Raw genomic sequence first — 15,000 nt, 5'->3', positions numbered from 1 at the left:
TCACCACAAGAGGGAGCCACATTCAAACTGCAAAGGAACACAAACCCGCGCGAGAGCGACTCGGTTCTGATGAGGAAGAAGGACGGGCGGGACACTTTGTTATTTGTGCTATATGGGTTTTTTTTTTTTTAATGGGAAGTGAACGCTTGAATGTAACTGGTTGTTGAGTTTCCCAGTCTATCCTGGTTTGTTAATGGCGGGGGTTAGGTAATGGGTCTGGACTTTGTGATCACAATTTCTTATGAATTTTCTTTGAGTCTTTGTTACGCAGTGCGTTGCTGAAACCATGTCTTTATCACAGATGTTTTTCCACTGGCATCCACTGGGGGCAGGGTTGGGGTCAATGTTAATAATGCATTTCTGACAGTGCTGCGCAGCGGGTGCGTCGCATCCCAGCACCGTTTTAAAAAGGGCTTGGTTTGTTTCGGGGCGGGTGTGTGTTTATTATACAGACCTGGGCAGGGCTGATGGGAGAGAGGCCTTCAAGCCACACCCTGTTCTCTTCTTGATCGTTTCTGGGGTTCAAACTGTGTCGCTATCGCCACTGAAAAACAGGACAACCTTTTAAAGGGGAAGTCATTTTTAACCTCACTATTAAAATGTCTTGCACATCCTTTCCTTTAACTTCTCTGCTTGTCTTTTCTTTGTCTTCATGATGTTGGTGATTCTCTGACTCCTCCCTCACACTTTACTGGCTCTCATTGAACTGGTTCCCGCCCTCACATTCTAACCACACCCCCTCATGCTCCTTGGCCCCGCCCTGTATTGTATGTGGTTGGCTGTGGTGTTTCCAAACCCGTTTCAGTAGCGGCTCCAGCGTCTCTCAATCAGAGGTCCAGAGAGAGCAGTCTCTGATCTTCGTGTTTGTACCCCAGACTGCAGCCCTGCCGGCTGGCTTGGGGGACTGGAGGCAGCTGCAAGGGCTGGCTGGCAGTATTCTAGTGAATGATGCAGTAGAGTGGAAGCAGAGGTCTCAGAGGTGGTGCCTGTTGCTTATGACTACACTTTGGATTAAAATTGAAATAAAAGCGAAACTGCGGCCGGTGCGAGGGGCGCAGCGCTGGGTTTCCCGTCCGGGCAGTTGGTTGGTTGTGGAGAGTCTACTCAGTCTCAGGGTCCCCGCCACTTTGAAATGTCGGATTTTGCCTGTTTGTTTTTCTTTGTTTTTAGTAGAAAGTAAACGATTTTAGACACTAATTGAGCTGGAGAGGCAGCAAGGGAGCCAGGCAGACTGGACTGTCCCACTTCAGCGCTGCAGTGAGTTTGTATCTGTGTCAGTCCTGGACTGTCCCTCCTCAGCACTGCAGTGAGTTTATATCTGTGTCAGTTCTAGACTGTCCCCCCTCAGCACTGCAATGAGTATATATCTGTATCAGTCCTGGCCTGTCCCCCCTCAGCACTGCAGTGAGTTTGTATCTGTGTCAGTCCTGGCCTGTCCCCCCTCAGCACTGCAATGAGTATATATCTGTATCAGTCCTGGACTGTCCCCCCTCAGCACTGCAATGAGTATATATCTGTATCAGTCCTGGACTGTCCCCCCTCAGCACTGCAGTGAGTTTGCACTGCAATGAGTATATATCTGTATCAGTCCTGGACTGTCCCCCCTCAGCACTGCAGTGAGTTTGTATCTGTGTCAGTTCTGGACTGTCCCTCCTCAGCACTGCAATGAGTTTATATCTGTGTCGGTCCTGGACTGTGCCCCCTCAGTTTATCAGTTTATCACATGAAGAGCACCTTGCTCTGGACACTTCCATACCAGCTGCTTCCTCTTAGTATTTTCAAGCAGAAGCACACTGAGGGTTTTGAAGAAGTCAGATGACTGTGCTTTGTCCCTGGCGCTCTGCAGGGGGGCAGAGGGGAGATGCAGCCGTGCCTGCTGGGTCTGTCTGTCTCTGGAAGGACAGTATGGACGTGCGTCCCCTGTTGTGCAGGAGGGCTCTGGTTGGATCTGCCAGTGAACGGTTCCTCGGCTGGGTCTCCTGTTTAAAGGACAGGCGCGTTGTTCTGCCTCAGTGTTAATGCAGCAGCTCTCACACCAGAGTCCCGTCGCAACAGAAAAGACAAATGAGCTTCAATGTGTTTTTTGTTTTGTTTTTTTTAATTGTTGAAAAATCTAAATAAATGATGGGAGGGTTTTGAAAATCTTTCTCTTGTGGTGGTTTTATTTTCTTTATCTTCCTGTGACTCGTGGTCATGAAAACAGTTCTAACCGCAGAGAGCCGGCAACATGCACGGGCCAGCCCCTGACCCTACAAACTGAAACCAGCGATGTTCCTAAAAATATTTACTATTACATCCTTAAACACAGGAGAACGTGCTCCAAAAAACATCCGAAACCAAACCCAGAACACAGTGCATGTGAACAGAACCCTGCATTATCAGACCTGGAGCAGCGAAGCAGGGCGTTAGAACAACTTCACTCACCTTCAATCACCTTTAAACACCTTCACAAGCATTCGTTTTGAGTGTTTAAAACACAAGTGCATTCAGGATGAACCAAAAAAATAATAATGAAAGAAATATTGAAAAAAAAACCACGCCCGTGACCATCAATCACCAGAACACGAACCAACCCTGAACTGTCGCAGTCACTAAGGGACTTGCAGACAGCGACTCCGACACGCTCGCTGCCTGCCTGTGCCCATTGCTGCCCTGCTGTTTCAATCAGGTGACAGTGTGGAGAACGGCAGTCAGTGAAGCGATCCCAGTGCTGGTCTTGTGCCCTATGGCCTTGGGATGCAGTTTGGGAAGGGTCAGTAAAGCGTTCTCCTCAAGGTCAGAGTTGAGGGGTCAGGGGGTTGTTAGGGGTTCAGTGTTTGCAAATCCCCTGTACGTCACAAGAACAGGTCCATGCAGCTCAGCGGAGACGCTGCCTCCCCCGCTCTCTCTAGGACCGTTTCCCCGTAGTGTTGGCCAGCAGGACGTCGGGGTTTCCTGTAGGGGGTGCCGGGGACAGGAGTGGCATCATCGTCTGTGTGGCTGTCTGGAAGAAATACGTCTGGAGAGAGAGAGAGAAGGAGTGTGAGTATCACTACACTGTCATTTGTGATAGATACATACAGTATATATGTCAATGTTAAATATTTGTGTACAGCAATATCTGCAGCGTTAACTTTGGCAATGCAACAGCCATCCTGCCAATAGAGAGCGTTGGAGTCTGAGAGGAGGGCACAGGGTGAGAATTTTATTTGAGGAGCTGGAATATTTTGGACACAAAACCGGTACCAAAGCACTTCACTTGAGAGGAGTCTGAAGAGAGCAGGGCTGCAGATCACAGCACTTCACTTGAGAGGAGTCTGAAGAGAGCAGGGCTGCAGAGCACAGCACTTCACTTGAGAGGAGTCTGAAGAGAGCAGGGCTGCAGAGCACAGCACTTCACTTGAGAGGAGTCTGAAGAGAGCAGGGCTGCAGAGCACAGCACTTGAGAGGAGTCTGAAGAGAGCAGGGCTGCAGAGCACAGCACTTCACTTGAGAGGAGTCTGAAGAGAGCAGGGCTGCAGAGCACAGCACTTCACTTCACTTGAGAGGAGTCTGAAGAGAGCAGGGCTGCAGATCACAGCACTTCACTTGAGAGGAGTCTGAAGAGAACAGGGCTGCAGAGCACAGCACTTCCAGTTTGTATAGGAAACTTGAACTGCAATGTGACAGACTGGGTGATGGGGTGTGGCCTGGCTCACCTTGCAGCCAACGGCGAGCAGCGCGTGAAGCAGCAGGATGGCTGTCACCGTGGCGATGGAGGAGGGCTTGGTGTCATCTCGAATCACCGGCCAGAACGTGAGAACCAGGACTGAGCCAGAGAGAGCCATAGCCAAGAGAATGAGCAGCCAGCGGAGCCAATCGACTGGGATAATCCAGAGAATCTGAGAGGAGAGAGCAGGGCAAATAGTGAGACACTGAGACACACACTGAAACACACACACAAACTGTCTCTCACACTCACCGAAGTGGGGATGTAGATAAACAGGGAGTACCCGTACACACACACAGTCTCCAGGAAGGAGTAGCTTGTCACGCTGGGATTGCTGCTGCTCCTCCACTGCAGGAATCCCCAGAGAGCCAGGGGGACGAGCCAGGCATAGGAGAACACAGAGACCCCCGCGACCGACACTGAGAGAGGAGAGAGGAGAGAGGGTTAATAAACAGGGACCATCGCTGCAGAGACCCCACCGAGTGACACAGAGAGAGGAGAGAGGGTTAATAACCATGGACCATCGCTGCAGAGTCCCCTCCGAGTGACACTGAGGGTGCACACGCACTCACCTTTGTGGAACTGGGGTCTGTAGTGGTACTTGGGGTCTCCCATCTGCAAGAGGAAGGTGGAGAGGTTCCCACTGATCGCAACGGTGAAGACCAGAGTGGCACAGATCCAGAATGGACCTGGGGAGGAGAGAGAGAGAGAGATGCTGAGTGATTTCTCCAGTTGTGAATAACTGAATTACAATACAACACTAACACAACTGCACTCAACACAACACAGTTCAGCCCATCACAATACAAGTCCGCTCGGCCCTGCAGGCTGGCCGCACTCCCTCACCGTACAGGTCCGGGTTGTTGCGCAGATGGTGTTTCACAAAGTTCTTCCCTGGCAGTGGGAGGAGGGAGCCTTTTATCCTGTCCAGGACCTGGAGAGAGACAGAGAGAGAGAGACAGGCTGCTGTGAGAGAGGTGCTACAAAGGGGTCTGTATGTAAATAGACTGTGTGTGTGCTGCAGGGGTCTGTATGTAAATAAACTGTGTGTGTGCTGCAGGGGCCTGTGTGTAAATAAACTGTGTGTGTGCTGCAGGGGTCTGTGTGTAAATAGACTGTGTGTGTGCTGCAGGGGTCTGTGTGTAAATAGACTGTGTGTGTGCTGCAGGGGTCTGTGTGTAAATAGACTGTGTGTGTGCTGCAGGGGTCTGTGTGTAAATAGACTGTGTGTGTGCTGCAGGGGGCTGTGTTGAAACAGACTGTGGCTCCAGTTTAAACTGCTGTACCTGCAGGGTGTCGATGTTGAAGAAGGACTGGTAATAATCAAACGACCAGAAGTTCGGCTGCTGCTTCTGTCCACTCAGCAACTGGGAGAGAAACCGAGACACAAACACTGAGCCCAGAATCCACTGAAACACTGAGCTCAAGATCCACTAAAACACTGAGCTCAGGATCACACTCTCTCTCATCTCTGCCTCCTCCTCCTCAGACAGGTTGATGTTCACTCTCTCTCTCTCTCACCTCTGCCTTCTCGTCCTCTCCCTCCTCCTCAGACAGGTTCACTCTCACTCTCACTCTCTCTCTCACCTCTCCCTCCTCCTCAGACAGGTTCACTCTCACTCTCTCTCTCTCTCTCTCCCTCCAGGGGTCTCCTCCTCTCACTCTCTCACTCTCACTCTCACTCTCTCCCTCCTGCAGGGTGTCGATGTTGAAGAAGGACTGGTAATAATCAAACGACCAGAAGTTCGGCTGCTGCTTCTGTCCACTCAGCAACTGGGAGAGAAACACACTCTCTGAGCTCAAGATCCACTAAAACACTGAGCTCAGGATCACACTCTCTCTCTCCCTCCTCCTCAGACTCCTTCTCGTCACTCCCTCCTCTCTCTCTCTCACCTCTCCCTCCTCGTCCTCTCCCTCCTCCTCAGACAGATTCACTCTCACTCTCTCTCTCTCACCTCTCCCTCCTCCTCAGACAGGTTCACTCTCACTCACTCTCACTCTCTCTCTCACCTCTCCCTCCTCCTCAGACAGGTTCACTCTCACTCTCTCTCTCAGACAGGTTCACTCTCACTCTCTCTCTCTCTCCTCTCCCTCCTCCTCAGACAGGTTCACTCTCACTCTCTCTCTCTCACCTCTCCCTCCTCCTCAGACAGGTTCACTCTCACTCTCTCTCTCTCTCCCTCTCCTCAGACTCACTCTCACTCTCTCTCTCTCTCACTCTCTCTCTCTCTCCCTCCTCCTCAGACAGGTTCACTCTCACTCTCTCTCTCTCTCTCTCTCTCCTCCTCCTCAGACACTCTCACTCACTCTCACTCTCTCTCTCACTCTCCCTCCTCTCTCTCTCTCTCTCTCTCTCTCTCCTCCTCAGACAGGTCACCTCTCTCTCTCTCTCTCACCTCTCTCTCCCTCTCTCCTCAGACAGGTTCACTCTCACTCTCTCCGTGCTGCTCAGGTCCAGTGCACTCCGAGTCACTGCCTCTGGATTGGCTGAGAGCAGCTGGGCCGCCTCTTCAAACTCTGAGCAGACAGGAAACAGAAACCGCATCACTTCCGGAATATCATTCCAAACACATACCTGCACCGGAGTGCAGAGACAGAGAGCTGCCCGGACACAGCTTCACCAAAACCACACACATGCTTCTCAACGTGTGTGTGTGTGTGTGTGTGTGTACATATATATATATATATATATATATATATATATATATATATATATATATATATATATATATGAAAATTCATTTAGATCTTTTTAGTTAATATCATTTAATCAAAGAAACTACAGAATTAAATTGCTAAAAGTCTACCGGAAGCCCTAATAGTAGCACAGTGTTTCATGTTGGATTTTGAAATGTGCTGACATTATTCAGCAGCTTTCCCTGGACTTTATTAAATGAGTTCATTCTATCGGGGGATGCAATGCTTTTGAACACAGCCGCAGCGTTCTGCAGCTTCAGCCCAGCGCGTGCCAGTGCATGGCGAGTAACAACGTGCTGCAGGCCAGTTTACTGCAGTTTTATTTTAACACACGTTACCTTCAAATTGTAAATCATCAGGAGTTGCCATTGCTGGTCTCTTCCAGTCGGTATCCACAAGATCCATAAACCTTGTCAAATAAAACAAGCAATACATGGATTGGTTATTAAATGGAATGATTATTGCTGTCACTGCAGGAGCGGTACCCATCACGTGGTTTGTTACCCTGAACACGTACTGCTGTGAGTCTGTACAACCACCAGTCTATTCGTGCAGAAATACACGAGCCCAGGTGAAGCACTGAACAGAGCGACCGGACCAGTTCATCTACCAGCTGCCTGCCTGGCTGGCCGCGGGCTCAGTTTGAAGTTAGTTCAGAAAGCACGATGCACTCACTGGCAGTTGTCATGGGTAATGCGGCCTTTGGAGTTTATTACTTTAAAATACAACCTTTACAGTAATCCTGCATTCAACTATCAGCGACCAATTATTACCGGTCTCTGTACACCTACAATGGTCTCTCGCGTTAACCGTTTCAAATAATATAACAGCAGCGTCATTCTTATGCCTCATGTAACCGGCGCCCTATCGCATTGCATTAGATTTGATATTTACATTGTGAACAAGGCGTGTCACTTTCCAACCCCGAGTGAACGAGCCCAGTTCACGCCCCGGTGTCGTTTACTTTGCCTCTGTAACGTTATAATAATTCATGAATTACAATTGAAACGCGACGCTCACCTGCCTTACCCAGGTAAATTACAGGTTCCTGGTTTTCCTCCAGTGGTGTCTCTTGTGTATTTGTTTGTTTGTTTGTAAACGCTACTGTCTGGTTTTTGCTTGTCTTCTCCTCTCTCAGCTGTACGAACAGCGAGCGCCACCTCAGCGGCCCGTCAGGTAATCCCAATCACCCGGATGAGGTGAGAAAACAAACCCGAATCACGTATCCGGGGAGGGACGCGCTCTTGGGGGAAAGTGAAGCAAGCGTCGCCATCTTGAGTAAGGGAAGCCATCGCCTATTTCCTTACTGTGATGGTTGTAACTTTACTAAGGTATACAATCAAGTTTGTGTGCTACAAAAGTCGCTAATGTAGGTACAAAGGCGTTTGAATTTCTGTCTGGAACCTTCCCCTTGGAATTTTGCTTTACATACGGTAAGAGGAACGCTGTTTACCGTGTGTTGTTTCGTTTCGTGCACCAAAAACATCGCAAACCTGGGCCGTGAAACTGTGTCCGTTTGTCCGCCATGTTGGCCCCTGATGCTCTTCAGTTTAGATACCAGCGGGTCTATAGGGAGCCGAAATGGCGTCAGTTTCACATCCTCATGCCTCCTCTTTCTTAATGGATTTCAGAGCGGTCAGAATTTAGGTATGGAAATAAAGCCCCCCATTGGCAAGCAGCTTCATCCATTCCAGGTTTCACTAGGAGTTTAATAATAAGACTCACCTGAGCTTTTTACCCAGACACACTGTGGCTAATCAAGACCCTTCATAAAAATGCTCTATGGAATTATATATAGAACTCCAAAATCTATGGAGAATAATACAATCCCTCTAGAACTGTATAGAGAATAATACAATCCCTCTAGAACTGTGTAGCGAATGATACAATCCCTCTAGAACTGTAAGAACAAGTGAATTGATATACTTGTAAATGTATACATTTATATGTGTGTAGTGTGTTGTCTTATATATATATATATATATATATATATATATACACAGCACATATATATGTGTGTAGGCACAGTGTGCTGTGTATATATTTATATATGCATATGTTTTAAACCTGTGAATTGAGCAGTTTTATTTTCTTGTAGGTTTCAATACTGAAGCTCTTAGGGTTTGTTTGCCTGTTTCTGATATTAATGGGTGAAAGTGTTCTCCACTAGGAGTCTGAACTCCCAGCCTGATTACTGAAGCACCACAGCTGCATTGAATATGAACTCAGCTTCCACAGGCTCTCTGTCTCTGCAGTGAGGGGCATCTTCAACATGAGACCCAAAGCTAAAGGAGGCAAGCGGGATGTGAAGAGTGCCTCTTTTTAAACCTGAGATGCTAACCCCTGTAAAGTGTGTTCAATGATATTCAGAAAGGGTGCTGGCGAGAGGTTTATCAAACCCTCAGTGGGGTTAGGAAGCAGTGACAGAACAAAGACCATTCCAAGTGTAGTTCATTCTCCCATGTGCAGATAGCATTTCTTTAATTTTATTGTGTTGTGAAATGATCAGACCAAGACATCTGGAACCATTGTAAATAAAACATGTTTAAACACAGCTGTTGCTTGGACTTGTGTTTGGTAAACCTCACCTCAGGGGGAGAGGGAGGCGGGAGAGGGGGAGAGGGGGAGAGGGCAGCGGGCAGCGGGCAGCAGCAGTATTCCTCAGTCCAGGAAGGACAGCTCCATGCACTCCACAGCCTCAGGGTGAAGCATGCGGGTCGCCAGCCGCTCCATATCATCCAGACTCAACAAGCGCAGGCTCCGCTCATAATCCTGAGAAAGGCAAAGGGAGAGACACGGAGTCACAACTACACGCTGGTCTGCACCTGCATTTCAGAGTGTGTGTGCTGCATCTGAGACTGTGTCTGTATAACAGTGTGCGTGTGCTGCATCTGAGACTGTGTCTGTATAACAGTGTGCGTGTGCTGCATCTGAGACTGTGTCTGTGTAACAGTGTGCGTGTGCTGCATCTGAGACTGTGTCTGTGTAACAGTGTGCGTGTGCTGCATCTGAGACTGTGTCTGTGTAACAGTGTGCGTGTGCTGCATCTGAGACTGTGTCTGTATAACAGTGTGCGTGTGCTGCATCTGAGACTGTGTCTGTGTAACAGTGTGCGTGTGCTGCATCTGAGACTGTGTCTGTGTAACAGTGTGCGTGTGCTGCATCTGAGACTGTGTCTGTGTAACAGTGTGCGTGTGCTGCATCTGAGACTGTGTCTGTGTAACAGTGTGTGTGTGCTGCATCTGAGACTGTGTCTGTGTAACAGTGTGCGTGTGCTGCATCTGAGACTGTGTCTGTGTAACAGTGTGCGTGTGCTGCATCTGAGACTGTCTGTGTAACAGTGTGCGTGTGCTGCATCTGAGACTGTGTCTGTGTAACAGTGTGTGTGTGCTGCATCTGAGACTGTGTCTGTATAACAGTGTGCGTGTGCTGCATCTGAGACTGTCTGTATAACAGTGTGCGTGTGCTGCATCTGAGACTGTCTGTATAACAGTGTGCGTGTGCTGCATCTGAGACTGTGTCTGTATAACAGTGTGCGTGTGCTGCAGCTGAGACTGTGTGTGTGTACTGTATCTGTGTATAGCAGTGTCTGTGTTTATTGTGTTCAGGTTACCTTGTGTAGCTGCTCCAGCACTCTCACTGCATCAGCAGGGCTGAAGTGTTTGTTCAGAATAGCAGGCAGGCTGTGCCACACTGACCCGGGGTGAGACAGGGAGTGCTGAAGTTTTGTTCTTGCCACACTGACCCGGGGTGAGACAGGGAGTGCTGTTCTTGCTCGGGTGACACTTTCTCTGTTGGGGGCTTCACAACGAGGTTCAGCTTCGAATCGGGACCGATGGAGTAGTGTGACAGTCTGTGCTCATCTGAGAGAGGAGAGAGAGGGACAGATTACAGACTTGCTTCAGATTCCTCATGACACAATGTGTTTTCTTGGTCCCTTGAAATTCATATCAATGAGAATTGACTGTACAGCTATGAGCTGCATTGCAGAATAAAAATAACTACATGAGAGCTTTCACTTCACATCATGTAATCAAAGAAACTACACAATGATACCACAAAGAGGCAACCGGAAGCCATCATAGTAGTACAGTAGTATGTCACGTTAGATTTCAAAATGTCACATTTTTGTCATTTTTCCGTTAAGTAAATGGAAAACCATAAAGCATTGTGTGCAATTCAATATGTTAACAAGGGAACATTATTTAGCAGCTTTCACTGGACTCTATGAAGCTGAGGGAGTTCATTCTATATAGAGGGGGTGGAATTCAATATGTTAACAAGGGAACATTATTTAGCAGCTTTCACTGGACTCTATGAAGCTGAGGGAGTTCATTCTATATAGAGGGGGTGGAATTCAATATGTTAACAAGGGTATCATTCAGCAGCTTTAATTTCATTTAACGAAGCTAAATTAGTCCATTCTACTGGGGGATGCAAAACTTTTGGCCAGACCTGTACGTGTACAATAACATGCATGCTTTCTAACTGTGTGTTGTGTTGTTTGCTGTGTGCAGTGTGCTGTTTGCTGTGTGCTGGTGTGTGCTGGTCTACCTGCCAGCGCTTTGCCTTTGTACAGGAGTCGCTGTTGATTCGCAGGTATGTTGAGCCTCTCAGAGACCAGACTCTTGACTCTGGAGACCTTCTCATCCTCACAGACCTGTCAAGAGACAAGAACACATATTTAACACTGTGAGGGATGAGCATTAAATTGTGAAACTACATCTTCATCCTCACAGACCTGTCAACTGACAGGAACACACAGATTCAACACAGTGAGGGGATGAGCATTAAACTGTGAAACTACATCCTCACAGACCTGTCAACAGACAGGTACACACAGATTCAACACAGTGAGGGGATGAGCATTAAACTGTGAAACTTCATCTTCATCCTCACAGACCTGTCAACAGACAGGAACACACAGATTTAACACAGTGAGGGGATGAGCATTAAACTGTGAAACTACATCATCATCCTCACAGACCTGTCAACAGACAGGAACACACAGATTCAACACAGTGAGGGGATGAGCATTAAACTGTGAAACTACATCTTCATCCTCACAGACCTGTCAACAGACAGGAACACACAGATTCAACACAGTGAGGGGATGAGCATTAAACTGTGAAACTACATCCTCACAGACCTGTCAACAGACAGGAACACACAGATTCAACACAGTGAGGGGATGAGCATTAAACTGTGAAACTACATCCTCACAGACCTGTCAACAGACAGGAACTCACGCACACTATCAAAGCAATATAGAAGCACAGCGAGAGGATAGACGTGCACCGATATTAACTGTACCCGCATCACAGTGTCACAGACCCGGATTATACAAGCGCAGAAACGGTTTCAACACAAAAGCTTTGTAATGTATTGAATGTAAACATTAAATCTGTTTGTGTCTGTTTCACTTTTTACTGCGTTATAACCTGTTGATATTATGAGAAGTGGAGAATAACAGCGACTGCTGTATAACGTTACTGCATGGAGACGGTAAACGGTACCAGCACTCGGGTCTGCTGGAGCTACCATTGCCTTATTTCTCTCGTTTGTTTAAAAACAGAGCTGTCTTAAAACAAAACTGTGAGTTTATTTATTTACAATAGTTACACTCTCGCCCACCCTCCGTGCCAGGCCTCGCAATCCCCGGTGTTTCCAGCTTGTATTTCCCCAGGACAAAGCGCCCTCAGCCGGGCGTGGTGATCAGCCCCCCTCGCCAAGCTTACCTGTAAACAGCACCCTTTCCCTTGCAGCGGCTTCACTGTGAGAATCATTGTCGTTTAATTCACTCGATTACTGCTTCTACAATATTTAACAGACTGTATGACTTTATATAGTTCTAAATGTCCCAAAAAATTGAAATCTTTTTTTTTATTTTTTTTTTGCTCCAGCGAAAACAAACGGTTGCTGCGTCACTAAAAGCAGCCGCGTCCTGAAGCGACAGGAAACCCTTTCTCTGGAAATCGGAGCAGCAATACCAGTTTGCAATCGCTTGTCTGAAACGTAATAAAGTAAAATGCTCGGCAGCTTCAAAACAACCCACGCGTCCAAATTCAGATTAAAAAATACCTTTTAAACGCGGGTCCGAGTCACGTGATGGAGGGCTGCGGGGCGCCTGAGCCGCTTGTGTTCAGATGCAAGTGCGGAGCGAAAGCGCAGCCCGGAGACCCGCAGCTAAACAAATAAACACAACCGCGCTGCTTTATACTGCCATCTCCAATAAGAAATAATCATGATGGACTGCCTTCGTCCACCCGCACATAAACACAACATAATAATAATAATAATGTCATTTTCTATTGCTTGTGTTAGTAATCATGCTTTCTGAAAGATCTGTTAAATCTGTGCGTCGTGTGTGTCGTGTGCTTTTGGGGTGCACTGTGTTCTCGCAGCGAGTTTGTCGTGTGGCCCCAGTAAAAATCACGTGGCGTGTATTGTGTGCCGGCCACACAGCAGCTGAATGAATTACTATTCTTATAATTATTATTCTTATTATCACTGCCACTAGTGTATGCCTAACATGTCTAGTATGAATCGCGAGTGGTGTCATCTATGAATTAGTAGCAGGCTGTGTATGGAGGTTATTCCTTGCCAAAATTAGAAATAAATAAATACATCTTGAAATAAATAAATATCTGTGTATTTATTTAGATATTTATTCATTTTTAAATTTGGCATGTGTAAATAGCAATAGGTGTTTGCTCTGTGAAACTTGAAGCAAGCATAGGGGCTTCCATTTTGTGCAGCACGCTTGCGACCCAGCCTGTGTTATAATCTTGAAGGAGCCTGATGGCAGTCTGTGTGGGTCAGGGGTTCACTGCTCATGTTGTGCTGGGAGCTGAATATCCCCGAAGCTACGAACTCGAGTGTGGTCTTTTATTAAAAATCAGTTTTGTGGCTTTCCACGTATGAGATGTGTAGACAAAATTACAATCGTCTATAATTGACTGAATACAAGATTACAAGTAGTTTTGGAACATCTCCACCTGGTGGTCGGTTGTGGTGTTTACGGCAAACTAACTAAATGGGTTTCCCCATATCCCGTATATCCCCATATTACCCAGAACTCTATAGTTAGTGATTTGTTCTAGTTACCTTGAAAGCTAATTATATTTAAATTACTAATATAGTTTTTAATAATTAAAATTGTATAAAACATTCAACGTATAATTACCAATTTACATTTTGGCGACACTATAATATTTTTACTAATATTAATATATGTCGTGTAATGAAAACAAACCACAATGACGCTTTTGGCTATTTCTATGGGTTATAAATAGTTATTGTATTAATATTATTTGTATGTACCCCAGTGAGCCATAATTGTAAATGTATTTATTTGTGCAGTTTAACTGGAAAGTTAATCACTTAAATTATTTTTAATATATATATATATATATATATATATATATATTATATATATATAGATAGATATTTTGCTGCTGCTAATACAGGTGGTGTTAGTTGTGAAGCATTTGTTCAGTTAGCTCACCACCTAGAAGTGATGTAAATCTATAATAGAGTAACTGTAGAGAGAGAATTAGCACACCTTAATAACAATATGAAATTGGTTAGTTGATTCCAAGAGCCCTGATTGCAACCAACGCTGAGCTGTGAGTTAAAACACAAAACAACATTAATTTAAACAATAAACTCCACACAAATACATAAACAACGCAATGAATTGTAATGATAATTACAGTTTAACACTAGAACTACTGCAGCTGTCATTCTGATTGTTAGTAAAAACAATTGGTTTGGCTTAGTGCTCCTGAACTTGAGAGCTTGGTGCTTGTTTGAAAAGCTACAAGAGACATTTTCTGATGTAATTTATTTATCAACAGTTAAAAATAAACACTGATATATATATATAATATATAATTATATATATATAGATATATATACTATATATATTATATTCACACACACACACAATGCTGTTCCACATGATGAAGTTCTCCAACACCAACGTCACAATGAAAGCAGAAACACAAGTTACTTCATCAATAGAGAACATTTGAACACATCTTCATACAGCTCCTTACAGGGGGAAGAAAAACACCAGGTGCCACCAGCATGCAAAACACAAACATATAAAATAAAACAAACATTTAAAAAAACACAGCCCTTCAAACAGAGCTTCTATGTGGTTGCATGGCTGTAAAAACAGGAAAAAGTGACATTTTCAAATATAGCACAATACAATGAAATGTGCCACCTAAGGATAGGTACAGCATCGGAAGCAAAAGGTCCACAAACTTGTATTTCTGCAGTGATGATCTGCATGTATTACAGTTAGTCTGTAGCAATTTTCAGCCTCCTACCAGGGAGGAATGAGCTTCTCTTTTCATGACACTGAAAAGCTCTCATTAACCCCCTTCCACACACATGCAAACTCCCCACTCCCAGGGGTCATCTTGTCACGTATTAACTGACATCTGAAATCATTAAAGTCCATTTTGACTCTCTTTTGTCGAGTATTTGTCATTTCTATAGAGTGAAGCACAGTAATGTAATTGTAGCACACAGGACCATCAAAGGCATTTGGATGATTTTCACAGTGTGAGTGGTAGAGCATCTATACAAAATAAAAACACTGA

General features: G+C 45.8%; 3 protein-coding genes across 4 annotated transcripts in view; all 3 read right to left on the bottom strand.

Moving 5' to 3' along the window:
• dhps (deoxyhypusine synthase) overlaps positions 1-15,000 on the bottom strand; it is a 49,045-nt gene that overhangs the window by 26,488 nt on the left and 7,557 nt on the right. The window lies entirely within an intron of this gene.
• On the bottom strand, positions 2,145-7,546 carry yipf2 (Yip1 domain family, member 2). The gene is made up of 10 exons (XM_041235721.1): positions 7,406-7,546; positions 6,724-6,794; positions 6,117-6,205; positions 5,582-5,632; positions 4,975-5,055; positions 4,535-4,622; positions 4,261-4,377; positions 3,941-4,107; positions 3,678-3,860; positions 2,145-2,998 (listed from the first exon to the last, which is right to left on the bottom strand). The coding sequence occupies exons 2-10, from the start codon at positions 6,788-6,790 to the stop codon at positions 2,888-2,890; spliced, it is 954 nt and encodes a 317-aa protein (XP_041091655.1). The 5' UTR covers positions 6,791-6,794; positions 7,406-7,546; the 3' UTR covers positions 2,145-2,887.
• ubl4a (ubiquitin like 4A) lies at positions 8,836-12,452 on the bottom strand. The gene is made up of 5 exons (XM_041235714.1): positions 12,124-12,452; positions 10,940-11,045; positions 10,131-10,248; positions 9,999-10,083; positions 8,836-9,157 (listed from the first exon to the last, which is right to left on the bottom strand). The coding sequence occupies exons 1-5, from the start codon at positions 12,169-12,171 to the stop codon at positions 9,047-9,049; spliced, it is 468 nt and encodes a 155-aa protein (XP_041091648.1). The 5' UTR covers positions 12,172-12,452; the 3' UTR covers positions 8,836-9,046.

Source organism: Polyodon spathula, chromosome 38 (assembly GCF_017654505.1).
Source record: "Polyodon spathula isolate WHYD16114869_AA chromosome 38, ASM1765450v1, whole genome shotgun sequence".
In the NCBI taxonomy this organism is placed as follows: Eukaryota; Metazoa; Chordata; class Actinopteri; order Acipenseriformes; family Polyodontidae; genus Polyodon; species Polyodon spathula.
Note: the sequence above shows the minus strand (reverse complement) of the source record. Positions and strands in the feature narration are given on the sequence as shown.

What these genes read in the sequence shown, in the direction of transcription:
- yipf2 (XM_041235721.1), bottom strand. Translation starts at nt 6,790, where the DNA reads ATGGATCTTGTGGATACCGACTGGAAGAGACCAGCAATGGCAACTCCT. An exon ending in TGATGATTTACAATTTGAAG is followed by an intron (nt 6,206 to 6,723) that starts GTAACGTGTGTT and finishes CTGTCTGCTCAG; the next exon opens with AGTTTGAAGAGGCGGCCCAG. An exon ending in GAGAGGACGAGGAGGGAGAG is followed by an intron (nt 5,056 to 5,581) that starts GTGAGAGAGAGA and finishes TTTCTCTCCCAG; the next exon opens with TTGCTGAGTGGACAGAAGCA.
- ubl4a (XM_041235714.1), bottom strand. Translation starts at nt 12,171, where the DNA reads ATGATTCTCACAGTGAAGCCGCTGCAAGGGAAAGGGTGCTGTTTACAG. An exon ending in CAAAGGCAAAGCGCTGGCAG is followed by an intron (nt 10,249 to 10,939) that starts GTAGACCAGCAC and finishes CTCCTCTCTCAG; the next exon opens with ATGAGCACAGACTGTCACAC. An exon ending in TGCTGGAGCAGCTACACAAG is followed by an intron (nt 9,158 to 9,998) that starts GTAACCTGAACA and finishes TGCCTTTCTCAG; the next exon opens with GATTATGAGCGGAGCCTGCG.